General features: G+C 33.5%; 1 protein-coding gene across 3 annotated transcripts in view; it reads left to right on the plus strand.

The window, feature by feature from the left end:
- The window catches only part of LOC128182898 (sialomucin core protein 24-like), a 32,224-nt gene that overhangs the window by 13,694 nt on the left and 1,901 nt on the right, over nt 1–16,629 (plus strand). For 2 of the 3 annotated variants that reach the window (XM_052851670.1, XM_052851672.1), the window contains 6 exons: nt 1,495–1,584; nt 3,050–3,061; nt 4,248–4,358; nt 5,709–5,768; nt 13,879–13,893; nt 14,783–14,956. In XM_052851670.1, the coding sequence (XP_052707630.1) occupies nt 1,495–1,584; nt 3,050–3,061; nt 4,248–4,358; nt 5,709–5,768; nt 13,879–13,893; nt 14,783–14,956 (462 nt within the window). The remainder of the gene's footprint in view (nt 1–1,494; nt 1,585–3,049; nt 3,062–4,247; nt 4,359–5,708; nt 5,769–13,878; nt 13,894–14,782; nt 14,957–16,629) is intronic. The other variant, XM_052851671.1, reaches the window with a different exon arrangement.

A 16,629-nucleotide genomic window follows, 5' to 3' on the forward strand; every position in this document is an offset into this window, starting at 1 on the left:
AGGGATTTGAGATATTAAGCACTTTAATTTGCAGACAATGCAGGAAGATGAAAAAATGTAAATATAAGCCTTAAATCATAAATTTTTGAAAACATTGTCTCATAACTGCAGCGGTGCGTACAAAGAAATTTTTTAATGTTACTTAATTTTTGTGCACACACCATTGCAAATATGAGACTTTCGTATATTCAATAATTTTCGCGCTGATCTAATTTTCATCACTTTTTTTGCAATGTCTTTTAAATTGCGAATTATTGAATATGCAGAAATTATATTCTGTATTATTTAAGAAACTTTTTAAATCGCAAAAAATGACAAGTGTAGATTGAAAATGCTACACAAAATTCCCATTTTGGCAAATTTTGTGACACGCGAAAAAAACAACGGATATACAGTATGTCTTTTAAGAAATAATGATTCAATGCTTAAATCAATATCCACAGCAACAACACAAAAAATTGATGTTCATTGGTAAAGCTGTGTAATACATCATTGTTTTGTGTCATCCAGTAAAGTCTTCTTGTTTCTGTATATAATGGTACAGCTCAGGAAACCTGGCATGTATAGATTAATGATAAATACATATTAATGATCTATACAAGTTTTCCTCATCATCGTAGATTTTATCAGTGTAAAAAGAATAATTTGTGCTTTCCAACTAGTTTTGATGGCGTAGTAACATTTCACCATAATCGGTTTTTAACTTTGCCCTCTTTCACTGTAAGGTTTTGTTTTATCCTGTACAAATGATATACCGTATACAGGGTTATTTTCGCCCTGTGTAATTTTCGCCCTGTGTAATTTTGCCCTTCTACACCTGAACACAGTTTCACCCTGTCTTGAATTCGCCCAGATACAGTTGTGTTTATAAAGAGATAATTTGATACATACTGAAATGTATGCCCAGACACATTTGTGTTTAATATAAAGAGATAATTTGATACATACTGAAATGTATGCCCAGACACATTTGTGTTTAATATAAAGAGATAATTTGATACATAGGAATTCTGCCAATCTTAAATTTGCCCAAGACAGCTAGGGTGAAAGAGGCGAAATAAAACAGTGAATATTACCCTGTATACAGTATTTGTATGTTCTTGATGCAGTTCATTGAGGAATAAGATATCGTTCTTTGAGTATTATGTTAATTGAGTTGATCGTATATGGTCAGGCGTGATCAAATCCAATAAAGCCTGAAGGGTTATATGACAGATTTGATCTTGCCCAACTATATTTCTATCACCTTGTAATATTCAAAGAATGATCCTCATTACAAATATTTAGATAATTTTCAATTGTACAATTAAATGTTGAAATAGTCATTTATGAAATGTATTGGCTATATGTTAAAAAATAAAGACAAAGTGTTATCACAGACAAAGACACTGGAATATGTTAATATTGTTGTATTATAAAGAAATATTGAATTATAACAAAGAAGATATAGTAAAATACAAAGTTAGGAAGGCATCCATTTTTTTTAACCTGTAGGTTGCCACAATCTGAACAATGATACTGATACAAAGGATGCTGCAAAAATCTGCGGAGTAAACGTTACGGCTATCAACAAAACGAATGTGTGTAAGTATAGTTAAGTGTAATCTGTGGTCAGAAGAAAGTGTGTAAGTATAGTCTAACCTATGATCCAAGGAACATGTGTAAGTATATATAGTTTTATAAGTCTATTCTGATCCAAGGAAGGTTTGTGTGTGGGAGTAGTTCAGACTGTGTGTGTTGATGAATCATTCCAGGGTCAGTGCTGCTATGAAATGTGTCAGCACACAGTCGTTGATGAATCATTCCAGGCCCATTGCTGCCATGATATGTACTAGAACTTTATGTTAGGTGATAATGGTATTTAAAATTTGGCAGTCAATCTTAAATAACACACGATTCTTGCACATCTGTGTTTGAGGTAATATAAACAGTACAATTAATAGTCTGTTAGAATGCATTTTCAAAGATAAGATACCAGAATATATCTCTCGTACCCCCTTCTAAATTCTAATTTGTACAAATATCATTAATAGTCTTGTTTTAAAATTGTAGTAATATTCAGATGGGAATTATTGCACACAATCAGAACAAGAGTTGTTTGGCCCTCAGCCTGTATTATTGCACACAATCAAAACAAGAGTTGTTTGGCCCTGAGCCTGTATTATTGCACACAATCAGAGCAAGAGTTGTTTGGCCCTCAGCCTGTATTATTGCACACAATCAGAACAAGAGTTGTTTGGCCCTCAGCCCGTATTATTGCACACAATCAGAACAAGAGTTGTTTGGCCCTCAGCCTGTATTGTTTGGCCCTCAGCCCGTATTGTTGCATACAATCAGAACAAGAGTTGTTTGGCCCTCAGCCTGTATTATTGCACACAATCAGAACAAGAGTTGTTTGGCCCTCAGCCTGTATTATTGCACACAATCAGAACAAGAGTTGTTTGGCCCTGAGACTGTATTATTGCACACAATCAGAACAAGAGTTGTTTGGCCCTCAGCCTGTATTATTGCACACAATCAGAACAAGAGTTGTTTGGCCCTGAGACTGTATTATTGCACACAATCAGAACAAGAGTTGTTTGGCCCTCAGCCCGTATTATTGCACACAATCAGAACAAGAGTTGTTTGGCCCTGAGACTGTATTATTGCACACAATCAGAACAAGAGTTGTTTGGCCCTCAGCCCGTGGTTTGGTTGATGTTCAATTCCTGTCTTGTGTTCCACCATTGTGATATACAGTTATTATAGATAATTGCTCTGAATCCGCTGTGTTATGTACTAATATTTATACTTGCATTGATCATCTAACAAAAAGTAATCATATTATGAAAAAAAACCATGCAATATATATTTTGTAAAGAAATTACGTAAGGAAAATTCCAACTTTTTCAGTAAATACAGATCTGAAGGTAAAATAATAGACCACCGTGGAAGTTTGAGAAACCAAATTGATTATGAGAGATGAAAGTTCTTGGATCGGGCATTACCTGTTGTATACAATCATGCATCTTGTTTACCTGATTTAATAATGATCCTTTTTCTATTGTAGGTCAAGCTCCAGGTAAGTGATTCACGCAATACCTTGACCTAATTTATAACCCTAGCTGAAGGTAAGGCCAAAAAATGAATGTATTGGAATGTATTGGTTCTCAGGCCACAAAATTCAAAATATGCTGTAAACATACTATATTTGGCGGAAATTAGTTTTGAATAAGTTGGCATGGATTTGAATTAGTGTATTCCTGAAAGTGACTATTCTTATACATATATGCATGGCATTTAACAATGTACTTAATTTAGCGGAAGCCGCATTCCCCCAAAACGCTAAATATGTTGTGACGGTATATCTTTACCAATGCTACTCACAAATATGAGTTATGAGTCTTTAAAAACCTCTAAAGTCTGATGGATAAAATCTACGTCCAACTCGGGTAAGGTACAGGTAACAACTGAACTTTGTTTACAATGGATATATATTTATGTTGCTATTCATGGAATTCCAAACCCGATGGTAATATTCACTACAAAAAGAATACACAGCCAAATGAAGTACGTTTACAGTATTATTAGACAGGCGGGTTTTTTATCTCAATTGCATTATTTGCATAGGGAAATAATTCAATTTTTATTTCTTACTAAAAGTTGAGTTATTCCCCTTTTCAGCATGGCAGTAACATTTATTAATCATTTGACCCAATAATGTGGTGCCTGAGAAATAATACATATAATTTTTAGTTTTCAGTCAGTTTGATGGACAGTACCAGGTAAACAGATGTTTAAGGGCTCTGCAGAGCATTACACTGGTCCGTACTTTGAAATCTTTTGTCCTGAGTATTACATTTTCTATAACCGGTTTACCCATTGACTGCCTGTGGTGTACAGTGAGCTGAAACCAAGGGTGAGGGTAAAAAAACAAGCTCATCATAGAATACTTGTCCATTGCACATTCCCCTAGCTATGGGTAACATGTTTGAAGACCCAGCAGTAACAATGAATTATTTTAAAAATTATCTCTAAAGTTTTGATGCCAATTTTTCTTTCTTGTAATTTGATTGGTTGACTCTGATACCAAGAGTTCCACAATGATGACATCAGCGATTGAGAGCTGTAGGTACAAGTTCTATGAAATGAGTTATTGCTTGTAGAATAGTCCCTGTCTTGCGTTTGATAAAAGGGCTATTCCACTTCCAGCCATTGGATAAGTGTATATATTATATATATAATTTGAAATGCTGTTTGGTTTTCAGATGCAAAATGTGAGGACTTGAACCAGACAGAGTGCTGTGGCATCCAGGGGTTCGGGTTATCCTGTGTCTTTGTCAACTGTACCATGAAAGCACAAACTAATTCCTCAGCCAGTGAGTCTATTGGTCTGAATATGTTAAGGTGGTATGGGACACCTCCATGTTGTGACAAATTGTTTATCGAAATAAACAATAAAATGAAGTATCAGGGTTCGACACTAACTTTTTTATGCATTAGTCCAGCCGGACTAGTGCCTGTTTATTTTAACTAGTCCGTAGGCAATTTTATGTGCCCGTCAAAAATAAATTAAAATGCATTACGGTATTTGCCTTATATATGGTACGGAGTTTTTAAATAGAATTTGTAAGAAAGGGGTGCATAATATACACTATAATGTTTTTATTACAGGTGTTGCACTTGTTTAGTTGTATTGTGCTATGCACTGCAGTACATAGCAATGAGTATTCCTTGGTGTATGCTGCCATTACAGATGTTATAAATAGATCTATGCAAATTAGATCCAGGCTATGAGCTACCTTGTTCTTTTCATTATCTAAGTTCTTTAAAAATAAGCAATTTATCATAAATTATTTAAAGTAAAACAATTCATTTAAATTAAACAACTCGCAGGAGATTCGTTTTGAGACCTTTATATATTTTTAAAACACATAAGCGTCCCTATCGAAGCTGTTGTTGTGAACACGTGTGCTTGTCACCTATTTTCTCGGACATCCCATTACGGCAAAGAAATAATCAAGTCACCCATAATATCCTGCATACCTCTGTTGTTTTCGCTCGGTAACTCTATAATCACTGCAATGTATCATATGCTAGATAATAAAAATATAGTCAGGGTTTTCCATTAAAATGTCGACAATCACACATCTTTAATTTACACATTTTTTTAGCAAAACTTTTTATTAGTCCAACCGGACTGACTCGACAGAAATTTTGTTAGTCCGTATGAAAATCTATTAGTCTGTGACTAACGGACTAAGGTTAGTGTCGAACCCTGAGTATGGTTATATAATTAGTTATTTTCCCGATATTGTCGCATAACAGTGTAGCACCATGGGTCAAGGGGTTTACTATGAATCTGTAAGTCATGAGTTTGAATTCCACTGCTGGGGTTTTTCAATTTTACGTCTCTAAATTTTTTTCAAAAGCTATTTTTTTGGTTAAATATTGTAAAATTTGAAAATTCAAAACTCATGAAAGTTTTCTAATTATAATGTACTTTATTCCACATTAATATCAACAGATGTCCCCTACCACCCTAAGGGGGCTGGGTGGTCATGGCCATTTGTAGACTTTATCAATCTTTTTTAAAAGAAGAACTCTGTAGAAAGATACAAGAAAAGTATTCAAATTTTTTTGATCCAAAATATTTATGTTGTTATTTTTTTCTGGATTTTACTTTAAAAGCTAAAAAAGTCCTGTACATTTAATACTTTTGTTTTCAGTGTGTATGGCTGACAAAGAGATTTCAACCAAGTGCGAAAAAGATACAAACCACACTGTTTGTAAGTCTATTAAGAAATAAAAAAGTTTACTAGGATATGAACTTTGTTCACTTGGTAATTTGATCAAATCCTGTGATCATGTACCACCCAAGTTCATATTCTGGCGAACTTTTTAACATTGCTGTTAATTACTTATATTTACCGGTACATTTGTAAAAGGCAAATGATTCAGAATTATTTACATAAACGTGTTAGCACAGATTTGAACTTTATTGCTATTCTGTAGGTTTATATTAAGGCAAGAAATATCTAACTCCATCAACTACATAGACATTTCACAACTCCTTATACTTTACCACTAACATCAAGTCTTCAGTTTCCTAGTGGTCTGAAGACAATAAAAGTAACCATTCTATGATAACATCAATACATCAAATGTTAAACACCATCTATTTATTAAGTTACAACATTCAACCATTACATATTACACCATTCAACAACATTACACCTTCTCTACATTACATCAGCTATTTACACTACACCACCAAACCATTACATTACATCATCCAGGCCTTACATTACATTGTCCAACAATTCCATTACACGGTCCAACCACATTGCATTTAACCAAACCATTACACCATCTTATCTTTACATTAAACTATCTACTGTCATATTACACCATCTATCCATTACATTACAATATCCCACTATGACAGTACACTACTCAATCATTGCAATAGACTTTCAAATCATTATATTACATGGTCTAACCATTAGAATACATTTCAAACCATAACATTACACAATCATTACAGACCCTGAAACGTGCTACTACACCTCTAAAACGAACCGTACCGTTCCGTGCAAGAAACGAACCGTACCGTTCACAAAACGAAACGTACCGTTCACAAAGCGTACCGTACCGTTCACAAAACGAACCGTACCGTTCACAAAGCGAACCGTACCGTTAACAAAGCGAACCGTACCGTGCAAAAAGCGTGCAAGATAATTTATGCAAGACCCGCCTCTAGACGGACAAAAAAGCGTACCGTACCGTGCAATAAGCGTGCAACTTCCATATACGGCTTATTGACCTAATGTCTTAAGATGAGTACGGACGGAGATTATCGCTGACCAGATAAGTTCAATATTTAGCAAGATTTTTTTATACGGGATAAGATAACACATACTAAGATTTAAAACTGTTATTCTTATTAAAACAGTTACAAAAATATTTCCTTTCTTTAGACCGTAATCATTTCTTTGTTTATCGACAAAACTTGCATCGCCGATTTCTTATACATTGTGAACTATTAACGTTCACACAATTATATTTATTAAATAATTTTATTAAATGCAAGCATTGAACGGGAAAAAGTACACGCATTCCATAAAATAACTTTCAACTTTATTTCCCGCATAGCTGGTAATGGCGTCGTGATTTCACATGAACAAAAATCACTCGCGCGAAACACGAGTACAGAAGCTGATCTTTGGTTCTATACACAACAGGTGTTATTGTCTTTGTTTTTTAGCAGTTATTGTACTTTACAACTAACTGTATATTTGGACGCTTAAACAGGTGTACACGAGATGCCGGTGTAATGAAGAATAATGACCCCCGTAGAATAATGACCGGGGGTCATTTTTCGACGTAGAATAATGACCCCCCTAGCTGAAGAATAATTGGATTTTTCTGAAGAAAAAAGACCCAGGGGTTATTTTTCTTCATGTTAAACATGAAGAAAAATGACCCCCATAGAAAAATGACCTCCCCCCCCCCCATTGGTTACCCCGTAAATAAATCGCTGTATATAGTTTTTCATATCCGTAGCAAGCACACACAAAACACTCTTACATTGCCACAAATTGATTGTTAACAGTTACGTCACTTCTTTCGTCGACATACGGCGGGAAATGACGCAAATAAAGAAAGATTCATACACAATGAGGATATTATTTGATAATTAACGAACAATAATCATGAAAGAATAATTGTTGTAAAAATATAAGCAATATTCATTGGTGAATGAATTGTCAATCTTAGAATGATACATGTATATATCTTTATGGAAAAAGACTAAGGGGGCAGGTATATGAATACTTCTTATTTACGTTTCATGAGGAAAGTGATTTTTAAAAAATCATTTTGCGTTTGTTTTGTTTTCTTCAACGTAATACATGAACATCATATTCTAAACATGTGTTGTAATGTTGTATTTGTGATCATGAATAGACTTTATTTTTTTAAAATAAATGTGTGAAGAGTACCTGACTATAGTAAATCTTAATAGATAATAAACACTGATCGATTATAGTAAGAAAACATTGTTTCTAAAAGCGTTGATAAAAGGTTAGGGCCTATGTTAGGGGTTTATATCCCCCTTGATTTTGATCACACGATCTTTATTGTATCCAAAGTAATAGTGGAAATCCTCAATGCAAGTATAATTCATGAACAATATGAAGAATATAGAAGATGCGACGGCGAAACGCGAAGATGCGAAGGCGAAGAAGTGATACTACTATGATTTAACTATATCATAAATGAAACGCAGAGGTTGCTTCAGATGCAGAGCCTGATCTCCATGATCAAGGATGCTAAAGAAATCCCCTACCTCATTCAAATCTGCTTGATAGATAGATGTGGTTGTTGTTAAATGATATAACATGATTCCTTTGATATAGTATTGTATGATATGAAACACTATTGTTTAATAGGAGACAACATAATACCATATGTTATATTGTAAAACGTTATATGATACGATATAATATTGTATCATTTTTTAAATATTTAATGATATGATATTGTATCATGCTATTGTATCATGATATTGTTATGTATAGGGTTGTATATTATGACACAATATTGTATAATATTATATTGTATTATTAATTAATCATTTAATCACATGATACTATTACATATCATATTGCAATATATAATATTGCATCCTATGATATAATATTGTATATTCTATGATATTGTATCATACAGTATTGTATAATATGATGTTGGTTTCTGTAATATAGAATAATATCAAATGAAATTGTATATATGATATAATAATATTATAAAATATCGTATCATACGATATTGTATAATATATGATATTGGTTTATTTGATATATCATCATATAACATGAAATTGTATTTTATGATGTTGTAATATGTATTATTGTATCATATGATACAATATGTTTAATATAATTGTATCATATAATATTTTATTTTATCCAATGATATTTTATCATTTGATATCATACAATGTTGTAACAAATTATATTGTATCATATAATACAATATCATATTATTTATCAAATATGATACATTATCATACAATACAATATCATACTATATTATTCAATATAATAACAAATGTTTTAATGTTATGATGTATTATTGATCAAATACAATAATGTATAACACAATACAATGTCATATCATACGTTACAATATCATATCTCAGAATTTTTTACGGTATTTTATGGTATTATATGATATATATTGTAAGTATGATAGGATGCAATTTTTAATTTTATATTATTGTATTGATTAACATATGATCATATAAATTTCATACAACTTTTTAACAGATGATATACGATATTGTGTCAAAACAGAATCCATGAATATCCAAGATCATAAAGGATTGTTTTCATATAATATGATAAAGGTGGTCTCATAAAGGTGATGCCTCATGAAGGTGATGCCTTGTCTCGGTGAGCTTTGTAATCTGTGATTACCTATGTTTTATACTTGCGGAGCTCTCTATCGTTTAAGGGTTCTGAGGCATATTTTGGAAATTTTATTTTCATAAAAATAATAAAATTAAATTATCCAGGGGGATAGGGTCCGGACCCCCTCTCCCCTTTAACTGCGTGAAATTATTAATATTAAATATTCCGGGGGGACGGACCCCCTCTCCCCCTCTAGATCCATGCATGAGCAAGGAGTGTCGCATAATGAAATTAGAATGTTACTGTGTTTGGTCCATGCGTACCAAAAATAGCGTGGATTAATCGGAAAATCTTTGCAAGTACGGTGCCTGCATAAAATTCTATTTAATCGACCGAGACTTGCTGAATGCAATCAAAGAAGGCGACGGCGGAAGTGCGAAGATGCGAAGGCCAGAGTGCGAAGTTAGGAAGGAGCGATAGTAGTATTGCTCCTTCGCCTTCGCACTTTAGCCATCACATCTTCGCGCTTCGTCGTCGCATCTTCGCACTTTTGCTCCTTCGCCTTCGCACTATCGCCCTAAGGTCGAAGTGGCCCTATCGGAACACTATAGATATATGTAACTGTAATTGTTAGAGGGGCATGGTCACGATTTTGGTCAAATTCTATTTTTCTGTTTTCATTATTTACAATGCTTAAGGAAAGCATTTCTGCTGATCAAATGGAATTTGAGGGTCAGTTGTAAAGTTATAAGCAAGATACAGGGCTCACAATACTGTCATGTAAACAAGGCTCGTGCCCTGTTGTTGTTTACATAGGTTCAATATACCAGTAAAAAATCTTTTCAAGCTGATTTGTCTATCGTCTTATTCAATGTAAGCATAATTAAACAGTTCCTTACGTTTAACACATTCATTAGGTCTAAAATTGGAATTTTCACTTCAACATTTAAAATGTAAACAAAAGCTTCGTTTACATAGCAAAGAATTGCAAGCTCTGTAACTTGCTTATAACTCAACGAATGACACTCAAATTTTGGTTGTCAATTGAAAAACATTGTGAACATTAAAATCGGAAAAATAATTTTTGATTAAAATCGTGACCATGCTCCTTTAAGATGACAACCATACCCCGATGCAATACGTTAATATCTTGTTATAACGGAAGGATTTTTTATTTTCTAACATATACCCCTTCTTTCACTTTAAGTTTATTTGAATATGAATTAAAATTTCTGTTACTTTCTGTAAACTGCAGCAGTAAAAATTACAATAGTGTAAAGACTATTTCACAAATAATAAAAAAATATACTGAAAAACTTTAATCTACAAGGGGGTCATTATTCTACAGGGGTCACTTTTCTTCATGTGGAGTGTGCTCATTTTTATGAAAATGACACTTATTCTTCAGGCAAAGGGGTCATTTTTCTACGTAGAATAATGACCGGGGGGTCATTTTTCTGCGTAGAATAATGACCGGGGGGTCATTATTCTACGTCGAAAAATGACCCCCGGTCATTATTCTACGGGGGTCATTATTCTTCATTACACCGGTATTCACACCATTCCACGGACACCTGTTAGGTAACTCATCACAATCTGTCGTGTGTATAGTCTAAATATAACTTACTTATAATTTGTTAGTTTCATGGCTTTTCTTAATCTCTAGAAAACAAAAGAACTGTCTGTAAAAATGAACACAAACAACTACACGTAAGACTATCGGCGCGTGGATCCGTAGAACAATTCAGCGACTCTGTATATGCGGGATTTTCACATATTAACTTGCGATAAAATATCATTTACCGGGTACATTAATGTATCAAAAAATGGTTAATTACATCATAAATAGTTGAATGAGATAATAAGTACATGTAAGCACAAACACAGCTCTTTTTAAATTTATTTTCAATCTAATATCTGTGATGTGAAATAGCGTCGAAATTTTAACCGTCGAGATCAATCTATATGTACATCGTCCACTGTACAAACTTTTAGGCATTGTGTTGAAATCGTTGTGAAAACCATGAGTCTAAAATAAATGAATTAAATTCATACAAATAAAAATCTAATAATTCAAAATTGTTTGCACACAAGCACATACACCCTCAAAGAGAGAGAGAGAGAGAGAGAGAGAGAGAGAGAGAGAGAACTTGTGTGTTGATTATAATACTTAATTTAAGTTTTATTACTGAACTTTATTATTTCGCTTTAAGTTTCTATAGTTGGTCATTTGAGCGGGATTTTATCTCAGGACTCCACGTGCTTCGCCTGTCAATCAGTTTAAGTATAACAGTACAGATCACGCCATGCGCCGCGTGCTACTTGGCTCCTCCCATAGGGCTAGAAGAAAATTATCGAATGAAACATTTTTGTTTTATGTTTTCTTAAATCCCTATTAAAAAGAGTGTTCCTATTTTAAATTATTCAACAATAATTTCTTTCCGATTTCATGATTATAATTCAGGTACTGGCGTTTTCCCTCGCTGTCGTATTATTTTGTTACTTGATAAATTCTTATATATTTATCACTTTTAACATTCATTTGTTGATTACTGGGTATTTTTCGTGTCCTATTTACAACAAGTTTGTGTGTAAAAAGGCAAATTAAATATAAACAGGTTAGTCAGCATTTGTAAAACGTCAGCTAAATCGCATGCATACAGTGAAGAGCGGACACTTGTTCAACAGAATGATAAATATCGCCATTACATATATAAAAGTTATTGACTTGTTGTGTATATCCAGTTGTGTACATATCGTAAGAATATGTAACATGTACATGTATAGTTTAACGGAAAAACAAAAACTAATTGTCATATTTTGACTATACACGCGATCTTAGTTCAGATAAGAGAAGCGATGACGGGTTACATGTAGGTATCATCTGTGTATACGAACAATTGCAGAAAATCATAGAATCAATATTTAAGTGAATAAAATTCGTGTCAAAAAACTATATACATGTAACAGTTTAATACAAGATTTCTTATCTGAAATTCATTGTTTATCTTATCATTAATTTTACATCGTCTATTCACTAAGGCAATCGGCGATCGGCAGTAGTACTATAGTAGTACGCAATAAAGAATGATCATACGAATTATGAATAATAACAACTAGCCGAGAATCAAGACAACGATAAAGGAAACTAAAGAAATATCGGAATAAAGTCGGGGCAATTTTTTGTAGAAATTTTTAATAGATTAGAAATATTTAATGACTTCAACTCAAGTACATGTATAGAAATAAAAACTTAAGACGATTTGTAAAAATATCGACAGCTCGCTGAATTAACAAAAATATATCGGATTAAAGTCAAACAGTTCTTTTCATCTATCTTAATGATTACGTTTATCTAAACTAGATACTTATGATAACAGATTGATCAAAATTAAAATTACCCCCGCTTCCCGGTTGTCACTGAGTACACGTTTCGCGCAACGTATCAAAAACGGGGGAACGGATGGAAGTCCTGATTTTAAATAGATCGATTGAAATACTTTTGTAATATATCATATAAATAAAGAAAAATTCTTGTCATAATTACCACCATGCTGAAGTAGATCGGGCAAAAACTAAACAAAATTATATCGAGAAAAATCAAAGCGTGCAGGCCACGCCTACCTCATTAATAAAGCGCGCAAACCGTTCACAAAGCGTGCAGCTATTTTTAGCAAAGCGTACCGTGCAAGAAGCGAACCGTTCCGTTCACAAAGCGTACCGTACCGTTCACAAAGCGAACCGTACCGTTCACAAAACGAACCGTACCGTTCACAAAGCGAACCGTACCGTTCAAAAAGCGTAACGAACCGAACCGTGCAACTGGTGTAGTAGCACTTTTCAGGGTCTGTACATTTCACCATTCAACTATTTTATAACACTATTAAACAATTACATTACACAATACACTATCCAACCATTATGTTACACTATTCAACTATTACATTACGCATCTCAACCCCATACGTTATACTAAACAATCCAACCTTCACATTACAACATCCAATTTTTATTTACATTAACAGACAATTACATTTTTTACACTTTCAATCCAACACTGTACTTTTTAACAATTAACTGTATGACCAATACAATATACTTCCAACAATTACATAACACCATTTAAATTTTTCTTCACATCATTTAACTATTATGTTACAAAATTCAACTATATACTGAAAACCATCTATCATTCGCGAAGACTTTATTTCGCGTTTTACCAGAGATGAACTGGTTCCCGGTGACTAATTTTTGCGACCAAGCCTGATGCACACTTGTTTTTATATTACAACTATATAGCAAATACTGGTCCTTGGCAAGAAATATAGCAAAAATTTCTCACGCACAAATAAAAGTTGGTTAACAGTGGCCCTGACAATTTAATGTTGAACTATTTCTTTCTTCACATCACCTTAAAAGTTTACACATGTTCAATGACTTATGAAACAAGGATATTAAATGTTTTTATTTACTTGTTTTTTAGGCATTCCTAATAATGGCAAGTATTACTACTTTTAAGTATTATTATAGATATAGATAGATAAAATCAAAGTGACTGAAGAGCATAACATGCATGCCTGTTCCATTGGTGGTAAACCTTAAAAGTTTGATCATTTTCTGATTATTGACATTTATCACCCAGGGTTTGGTGTTATTGTGAAGTCATTCAATAAGTAAAGCTGATTGGCCTGCTTATATGTCTAATTTAATGTACATCGTAAAACAGTGATTTGTTATTTATACCGGTAGGTAGAATACAGATGCTGTAATAGGCAGTGCAGTAATTTTCTCAATCATTTAAGCAATATTTCTGTAATAAAAAAATTATGAATGAAGTTCGTGAAGGCGGATTTGATTGCATTATGACTTTAGCATTTGCGAAATATAATTAAAAGTGATAAAATTGGCTTTTAAAAATGTTTTTGCAAATCAAAAATGTGTAAATTTTTCACAAATCCCTCTGAGGTTTGTTTTTTCCTTACAATTTATTTTGTATTACCATACAGAATTTACTTTTATATATTTTGAATATTTCCATTTTTGAAAAGAGGCCAATTCTGCTGTTGTGAAAAAAGTGAAAGCATATAACTTTAAAAAAAAATGGTTTGTATGGATAACTATACTTATAGCTAAAAAATTGGACAGCAGCTTTAACAAAATCTTCTATTCAGCATAGGATTCTACCTACACTTATCCTTCAGTTGTCAGTAGATTTTTTGTAAGATGAACTAATAAATATGATTCCTTTTGTTTGAGGTACAAACTAGACAGAAATCTATTTCTGCTTGGTGTAATAATGAATTATTTGTCCAGAAAGTTAAGGTTAAGTCTCGATGTAGTGAGCTACCTTAATTCCAAGTATTTATTTTATGCAAATAACATTGTAGACACAACTACAACTGCTGCCCCAACGACGACTACAGCCGCAAAGACAACACCTGCAGCCATAAACACGACAGCTGTACCCATAAAAACGACAACTCCAGCTCCCACGACACCTGCAGCAACAAACACAACCGCTGTACCAGTCACTACCACTATTGCTCCAGCCACAACTACAAGTAGGTTAAACAAATTTAATCCATCAGGATCATAGGGAAATGAAGGCTGAAGTGAGTCTTCCTGAGTTGAAGGCTGTTGTGAGTCTAATTGAGTTGAAGGCTGTGGTGAGTTTAACTGAGTTAAAGGCTGTAGTGAGTTTTCTTGAGTTAAAAGCTGTATTGAGTCAATGAGTTGAAGGCTGTAGTGAGTCTTCTTGAGTTGAAGGCTGTTGTGAGTCTACTTGAGTTGAAGGCTGTAGTGTAGTTAGCCTACATGAGTTGATGGCTCCAATGAGCTTACCTGAGTTGAAAGTTTAATTTGAGCTCTCCTTGGATTTTCAGTGACGAAAACTATGGAATTACAAATATCATGATATCAAAGAGTTTGACAATGTGTGAAGAAGAATTTAGTTTTTTTGTGTTCTGATGAGGGAACAGCTTTAAAATCTTAGATATTATACATAATTTTACATGGCTTTGAAGGTGACATACCAGAATATTTGCCCGGAAGTGACAGGAAAGCCCTGGAGTGTCTATCGCCTGATGCCAAAGGCAGAGGGCAACCTAACACTTCAGTAAATATGTTGTTGTCACTCTGATAACTGTTACACACATAGGCAGACAGACCCTGAGTGCAGTATACCCTAGACACTTAATGTCTATCCATGTGTATATGTGCTGCACCCGGGACCATGTGATGGACTGTATGTATTGTCCACTGGATAACCAGGGTATCACATATACCTGTAATTATATCTTTATTTATTGCCAATACCATTCTACTGCTCTTATACCACTCTGTTTGAGCTTACAGATGTACTTAAAAATATATATACCAATTTGTACTAGTTTTGTACACCAGTGTTTTATTTATAGATTGTACGCGGGCATCATGAGTCCTTTTTATGCAGCTCTAAATATTATCACCATTTGTAATCAAGTTATAACTTGTGAAAAATAAAGAGAGTGTTATTTTTATTCGAATTAAAAAACCGAACAAACAAAATCTCCAGGGCTTTTCTGTCACCAAGGGACAGATACTCTGGTATTGTCGTCTGAGAAGGCATGTAATGTACTGTTTATATGTCATATATTCAAATTACGAACATATTTACCTCATTAAGTAAAATAAAAAGTGTATTTTAATAACTCAACTTCATATCTTACACTCAAATCAATGTAAAATGCTTTGTAAAATGTAGATTGATGCTTTTAATAAAATGAAAATTTTTCAAATGAGACAATTTATTAATAATAGCAGAATAGCAGACCCTGTCCTGACATTTTGATTTTTGAGGAACTGTTTACGTTTGCTTAGCTAAATTTGGAATCTGATGTAATTGATATGCAGAATAATTTCATGGGATGGTGACATAACAGTTTCAAGATGGCAATGTTACTATTTCCTGTGAAATATAATATTGACTGTTTCAAGGAGGGCAATATAACTGTTTCCAGCATGATTCAGCAATTTTCAGTGCAGAGAAATAAAATTATCTCATTTGTGACAAGAAGGGGAAAACTTATTCCAAAATGTTATATGAACTATTAAGGTCATCTAAGGTTGTAAGGGAAGGGGGATGCAAAACACAGAGATTTAAAACTCTACTCCAGTCTCGCTCATCTAAGCTTTCTGTTCAAACCATAAAACTTGGTGCAATCTTGAAATCCAGTGGTACTTGGTGAGGAGATGA

This window comes from Crassostrea angulata, chromosome 5 (genome assembly GCF_025612915.1).
Source record: "Crassostrea angulata isolate pt1a10 chromosome 5, ASM2561291v2, whole genome shotgun sequence".
Taxonomy (NCBI): domain Eukaryota; kingdom Metazoa; phylum Mollusca; class Bivalvia; order Ostreida; family Ostreidae; genus Magallana; species Magallana angulata.